The 7,358-nt window shown below is 37.0% G+C and overlaps 1 protein-coding gene across 1 annotated transcript; it reads right to left on the bottom strand.

The window, feature by feature from the left end:
- Nucleotides 1-1,800: 1,800 nt before the first annotated feature.
- cox7b (cytochrome c oxidase subunit 7B) lies at nucleotides 1,801-6,127 on the bottom strand. The gene is made up of 3 exons (XM_084073640.1): nucleotides 6,022-6,127; nucleotides 3,239-3,357; nucleotides 1,801-2,085 (listed from the first exon to the last, which is right to left on the bottom strand). Exons 1-3 carry the CDS (start codon nucleotides 6,056-6,058, stop codon nucleotides 1,993-1,995), a joined length of 249 nt encoding a protein of 82 aa, XP_083929766.1. The 5' UTR covers nucleotides 6,059-6,127; the 3' UTR covers nucleotides 1,801-1,992.
- Nucleotides 6,128-7,358: the final 1,231 nt, after the last annotated feature.

A 7,358-nucleotide genomic window follows, 5' to 3' on the forward strand; every position in this document is an offset into this window, starting at 1 on the left:
GCTGAGTTTGGTGTCATGTATGACTTTAAGAGTATTTATGAAAAAGGCACATGGGGTATTTTTATGCCTTGAATATGAAAAGCATTTTACACCCTGGTGTGGAGTAGAGACACCTACTGGTTGACAAGTAGTACTGCCTGAAACTCACTATCTCAGTTACAGTAAAGACATTATTATAGTTACACTGAGTTACAGTCAGTGGTGGAAAGTAAGTAAGTACATTTACTCAAGTACTGTACTTAAGTACAATTTTGAGCTAGGCCTACTTTTTCTTTACTGGAGGATTTCCAATTAGTAATGGTGTACTCCACTACAATTATTTGACAAGTTTAGTTACTAGTCACTTTGTAGATTTTGGATTACTATTACAAAACATACATACATACAACCACTTCAGCCCTATATACATCTACAAACTCTTGTAGATCTGCTTTTTTCAAAAGATTTTATATATATTTTATACATTTGAAAACGTGTGAAATGGGACCTTCTGCATAATGAGTACTTTCTACTTTTGGTACTTTAAGTACATTTTGATACCAATACTTTTGTAATTTTGATCAAGTACATTTTGAATTCCGGACTTTTACTTGAAAGAGTATTTCTACATTGCAGTATTGATACTTTTACTTAAGTAAAAAAAATGCAGTACTTTTTCCACCACAGGTTAGTTACATTATCAGACACTATTAACCAGCCTAGCCTCATCATGTAAACAGTGCAAAGAAAATAATAAAATGCTAAAAACAAGGTAAACAATGAACCTAACATCTGTCAACAACAAGAAGTCATACAAGGAGAGGTGAGTGCGAGGGGGTTACAGGTTCACCTTACACCTGTAATCCTGTGACGTGATCAAGTAGATTCCGAGTTTGAAGGTGAGTTTTCCCAGTGTGCTACATTTTCTCTCTACTCCTATCAGGAATATTTGACATATTTCTATCCATACTTTCTCTTCTCTGAAAACTACAAATGATTGAGGTTTGTGCAAAAAATATTTCATCCTCATCTTTACACTTGTGATGTGACAATAAAAGTGATTGTGATTCAAACATTTCAGGAGGACACTATTATTATGACATTGCCAGTATGAGCAAACATTTTAGTTGTGGAAGTAACACAAAAGTAAGGTACTGTAAATGTAATACATTAATTACACTGTCATTAATGTTATTACATTTAGCTCTATATTATAGAGCTATTTAACACTTACTGAACAAACACTCTATAGCAATGATTACTATCACAAGATAGTGCTTTAACCCGTTTCAACCACAACAATAACTTACCCTACCTTTAATAATAACTAGAATTGTGTGCATACTTCAGGGCCTCAGTGATAACTAGTATCGACACAGAGGTACTTTTTTTAATTAATTCTATATTAGACGAACATGTAAACAGCACGACGGTACAATAAAACAGTGGTTCTCAACCTTTTGCGTCTCAGGTCCTTATTCTATCCTCACTTCTACAGGATATGTAAAGGAAAGTACATCTATATGAGCCTAGATATGTTGAGCGTGTAGATTTGATTTGAGCTCTAAAACTCTTTGAAATTTGATCCTATAATCCACACATGTATTCTGAATTTGAAAAAAGTTAAGTCGGCAGTTGCCTTCTTTGATTTCAAATGTCAATTCACATATATGAATATTGTATGCAGTTACAATGGTCAATGCACACACGTGTACTGTAGATCGCATTTAACGAGTGCAGCCTATTTACGGTTGCAATGACCTCTCGGTCAGAACATAAAACTGTACCTTTAATCCTGACAATTCACACGAGAAGCAAACATCTCAATTAAAGTTTAATTTATTATGATACAGTAACATGACATTCTTCTTTACAACCACAATGTTTTATGAAGGTGTCAGAATGTTTTATATGATAAAACATCACAATAAGGTTTTATGTGTTATTATAGAGGACAGCAGGGACAGGGGGTCTTGGTCTAGTCATGTGGGGTGGTCCAGAGGTTAGGGGTCATCACTCTTCCTCGGCCTCAGGCTCCCTCCAGGGTTTGGGCATGACCTTACCGACCGGTGACAAGTTCCACGTGATGCCCGTCTGTGTGATCACCTGCCAATCACACAAACAATACATTTAGAGCCTGTGACTAAATAATAACCACATTGGATTCATTGGAAGGTTCTTCTAGCTTTTGGACACACAAGGTTTCCACCGATAATCTGTGTGTGTGTGTGTGTGTGTGTGTGTGTGTGTGTGTGTGTGTGTGTGTGTGTGTGTGTGTGTGTTAAAGGTTTGGCGATATGCCAAAAATATTCCTATCAGCCACCGTCAGCCCAAATTGGCGATATATTGGCCGCAAGAAAATAAATTAATGTCTTTTAAAGCTCAGTTTATACTTCGCCGTACAGTGGGTCACGGGTCAATTATAGCAGAAATACAACCTCGCTGTACGACAAAGTATAAATTCGGCTGTAACACTTGCCGTGTCAGTATCGGGTTACTATAGAAACGTGGTGTGACTGCGCGCTGTCAATGAACTGAGACTAGACCACTGTATTTCTTCTCTTTGACCAAAACTAGTTCAGACAATGAAGATGAAACTAATCACTTCCATAGGATATTACTTTCAGGACTAAGCTAAGATCCCAGGCTAGGAGATGAAGTGAAGTTGAAGCAGAGAAGCCGACCGCAGTTTGCACCATGGACACTTGGACAGCAACGTATATAGGCATAACACACATCCAAGTTTCCTTTGTTGTCTTTTTAATCAGACGGACATAATAATAAATCGTGCCGCTGCGGGATAATCGGCCGGTCCGACCGCCCCCAGTTGTAGCCTAGGTTCATCGGAAATCGGTGCAACAAGAACGTGCCTTATAATCGTTATTAGAACCCAAATTGATTAGCATTTCGTGCACACTTTGTATTGCACTTAACATTTAATGTGGCTATATCTTAAGATTTGAATTCTCGAGGAGGCAGACCATTACATTTGCAAAATAACATGACAAAAATCACTCCCCAAAAAAGTTGCCAATATATTCGCCTTATCGTCCAACCTTAGTGTGTGCGTTCAGCCTCCCTCCCCTGACCAATTAACGGTTAAAAAAAGACCAACATTATAGATGTATAAATATAATATAATGATGTCATGTTAAATATGACCATGTACATTATTATATACATTAATATCCTGTATAGATTAGTATGTGTAAATGATATAATCATCATCAAAACATGGTACATTGTACTTTTAACTCACATAACTCCAGACACCCACACAGAACGTGAGTCCTCCAAGCAGCAGTCCATTGCCATACTTGTGGTGGAAGTTGGTGGGGGGCGCTGTGGAGCCGTGCCTCACCTGGCGCACAGCCTGACCTGTAAACACACAAATCATCATCATAAAAACATCTCCTGGAACACTCTTCCAACCAAAGAGCAGATCTATGGTGAACTGCTGACAATAACATCGACCGTAGCACATCGAAGAGCAATGTTTGCTGGTCATTGCTACCGTTCCGAGGATCAAGTAATATCGGATATCCTGCTATGGCGGCTCCCCCAATCATCTAGAACAGTGGTTCTCAACCAGTGGTCCGGGGACCACTTGTGGTCCTTGAGGGGGTTCCAGGTGGTCCCCAGCTAAATGATGGGAGATTTGTTAACCAAATGGACCCTTATAGATCATATAGGGAGTGTAAAATGAAACCAAATGGACCCAAGTCTTGGGTCTGAGAGTCTAAATGTCATCAAATGGTGAATCCGTGGCTCAAATGCCGAATAAATAAATAGACCTTGATATGAGAAGGGTTGAAAACCACTGATCTAGAGGAACCAGGCCTCATACATATCCTGATTCAATCTCCAGGACTTGCATTCCAAGAACTGGGAGCAGCAATGGCCGACAGGACCCGGCAGAAAGATGTGGCATCAAGGATCTCGACGACAGTCGAAGGATGATGATATATTATATATGAAAAATGTATATAGGCATATATTTTGAATACAAGAACGGTTGCCCGGGGCAAATCCGGGGGGGGGGGGGGGGGGGTTACGATTCTGACAGAGCTGAGACTTTACCAACGTTCGGCACAGCGACTCACTCGCATGAGCTCGCTCGGCGGTGCCTCGTGGCGTTTTCGCCCCTAAACACACTCGGCCCGTTTCTTTATGAACTTAATAATGTTAGGGGCTGTAGTCTGTTCTCACCAAGCGAGGCGAGCGTTCCACACCGGCGGGGCGAGCGGTCCACCACTGGGGATGAGCGGTCCACTCAACAAATGTGGGCGAACGTGTTTTGGGGACGAGCGTACCGGTTACCTATATTTTCACTCTACTCATCAGGAATATTTGACCCATTTCTATCCTTATTTTCTCTTCTCTGAAAACTACAAATGATGGAGTTTTGTGCAAAAATAATTTCACCCACTTCTTTACACTTGTAAACCTGTGATGTGACAATAAAAGTGATTGGGATTCAAAACATTTCAGGAGGACATTATTATTACTACTATGACATTGCCGGTATGAGCTACGATCAGCGCTATTTAACACTAACAAACCAATATCACTGCACTTTAAATGCCATTTATGATGCCAGTTAAACACATGATAAATCTGTCAGATGTTTTTACATTTAGTACAGTTTGGATCTTTTCTAGTTAAACTTCAAATTAGTTCTGTCAACAGTGAATAGAAGAGAATAATCCAGGCTGGTCTACTCAACTTGACATATTGGGTTGAAACTTTATAAACTAAAAAAAACAATGGATGACTGTCTGACTTAGGATAACAATTTTAATGCCTCCTAGAATTACATTTAAGAACAAATTTGCAACCAAAAATAAACATGAAATGAAAGGTGCAAGACTAACTAATCTAATATGCAATACTGTCAATAATGAAGCTAGCAGAACGTGTTTTCTGTATACCAGAAACCACCAGATGCTATTTTACCATTTAATTCAATATCTAATTTTCTATAAGTTAATCATTTGGCAAAACTCAATCTCATAGTAGTCATACAATAGTTATAATATAGGACTATTAGTCATCAGGAATACATCACCTCAGAAATAATATGTAAGACATTTCAAGACTTTTAAATTATGACCTGTCAGGTTACAAATACAAAGCTGCATAACAATGTCCTGGGTTATCTGAGGACAATGGTGGAAAAAGTACTAATATTTTAAGTAAAAGTATCAATACTTATATGTATTGGTATCAAAATGTTTTTAAAGTACCAAAAGTACTCATTATGCATAATGTCCCATTTCACAAGTTTTAAAATGTAAAAAAAATTGTTGAAAATAGCAGATTACAAACTTATGCGGCGCATTGAGAGCTTGAAGATCTGTCATTTTCAAATAGCCAAAATGTATATATAATAGGGCTGAAGTGGTTACTGTAGGTTTTGTAATAATAATCTAAACCTATAAAGTAACAAAAGTTTTCAAATAATTGTAGGAGTAAAAGTACAATATTTGCCCCTGGGATGTAAAATGTGAAATACTCCAGTAAAGTCAAAACACCTCAACATTTTACTTAGGTACAGTACTTGAGTAAATGTACTTGGTTACTTTACACCACTCATTAAATACAATGTAATATCATTTTAGATGAATAGTATTGATCTTACTACTTAATAATACTCTTTAGTATTTAAGACTTTCCCATTATGACCACAGTCAGGTTGCAAAGCTGCATAACAAGGTGCCAGGTTATCTGAGGACAACACTCACTGATATGCCTGTATCTTCTACAGTCAAACACTAACACTCCATTTACCTGTTCAACTAAAACACACTGACAGCAATAATTCAACAATTATATCAATTAACGGCTTCATGAAGCCATTTAAATGACTTGTTGGCGTGTTATTGTGCAGTGTTAGTTTGGAGGAGGCTACATGCTAAAAGGCTAACCTTGTGGTCAAGGGGAGACGCGCTTGTGACGCACTTATATTTTGAAAACAAACAATACTGACATTAAAACAACGTTTAATTAGTTTAATAAGGTTTAATTCATGGGTTTTCTCACCAGAAAGGTTCCCTGCAGCTTTGACCAAACGGAACATGATGAAGAGCGTTCTGATACCCTTGAAACCAGCGGAAGAGATAATATGGCCGACAGGAAACTGCGTCACATAAATATATAGAGTGGTGGGAAGTAACTGAAGTACATTTACTCAAGTACTGTACTTGAGTAAAATGTTGAGGTATTTTTTGTTTTTACTTTACTGGAGTATTTCCAAAATTTCTGTACTTTTACTTCTACTCCCACTACATTTCAGAGAGGCGAATATTGTAATTTTTACTCCACTACAATTATTTGACAACTTTTGCTTATTTAGAATTTAACCTTCAGCCCTATATATATTTCGGCCATTTGAAAATAGCAATGCCACGCATTGTGAGCTTGTAGATCTGCTATTTTCAAAAGATTTATTTTGGAAAACTTGTGAAATGGGACATTCTGCACAATGAGTACTTTTACTTTTGGTTCTTTAAGTACATTTTTATGACAATACTTTTATGTTTTTACGAGTTTTAGATATTTTATTGTGTTTACAAATAAACACTTCTGACATACATGTTTTTATTGTGTTTACAAATAAACACTTCTGACATAGCCTACATGTTTTTATTGTGTTTACAAATAAACACTTCTGACATAGCCTACATGTTTTTATTTTGTTTACAAATAAATACTTCTGACATAGCCTACATGTTTTTATTGTGTTTACAAATAAACACTTCTGACATAGCCTACATGTTTTTATTTTGTTTACAAATAAACACTTCTGACATACTGTATGTTTTAAACTCTTAAAGATTGGTTCATAATGGAATCTGCCAATGCTTTGTCAATGCAAATGCGTGGATTCTTGGAACAAATCCTCAAGACCACGAATCCACGCATTTGCATTGACAAAGCATTGGCAGATTCCGCCCTAGAGGTAAAATAAAAGTGCGGTGGGAGCGCGCCCTTACAAGTAAAAGTCTGGAATTCAAAATTTACTTGAGTAAAAGTACAAAAGTATTGGTATCAACATGCACTTAAAGTACCAAAAGTAAAAGTACTCATTCAATCCCATTTCAAGTTTTCAAATGTATAACACATCTTCATTGTGAGCTTGTAGAACGGCTATTTTCGGGACGGCATTTTAGTCATTTTTGTAACAGTGAAATGTTGTGATGCTTCTCTGTACTGCTCTCCACACTACAATAGTTTATATAAAGCATTCAACTATAATCTTTAATATCTCTTGAGTCATTACATTGGCTATGCAATAAAAATGTCATGAATTATTTCATAAAAGATGACGAGAAGCAGCAATAATTAGAATCACAACAACTGACTCCATTATAAGATTT

This window comes from Gymnoscopelus microlampas, assembly GCF_963454915.1.
Source record: "Gymnoscopelus microlampas genome assembly, chromosome: 12".
NCBI classification, from domain to species: domain Eukaryota; kingdom Metazoa; phylum Chordata; class Actinopteri; order Myctophiformes; family Myctophidae; genus Gymnoscopelus; species Gymnoscopelus microlampas.

What these genes read in the sequence shown, in the direction of transcription:
- cox7b (XM_084073640.1), bottom strand. Translation starts at nt 6,058, where the DNA reads ATGTTCCGTTTGGTCAAAGCTGCAGGGAACCTTTCTG. An exon ending in AGCTGCAGGGAACCTTTCTG is followed by an intron (nt 3,358 to 6,021) that starts GTGAGAAAACCC and finishes GTGTGTTTACAG; the next exon opens with GTCAGGCTGTGCGCCAGGTG. An exon ending in GTGTGGGTGTCTGGAGTTAT is followed by an intron (nt 2,086 to 3,238) that starts GTGAGTTAAAAG and finishes TGTGATTGGCAG; the next exon opens with GTGATCACACAGACGGGCAT.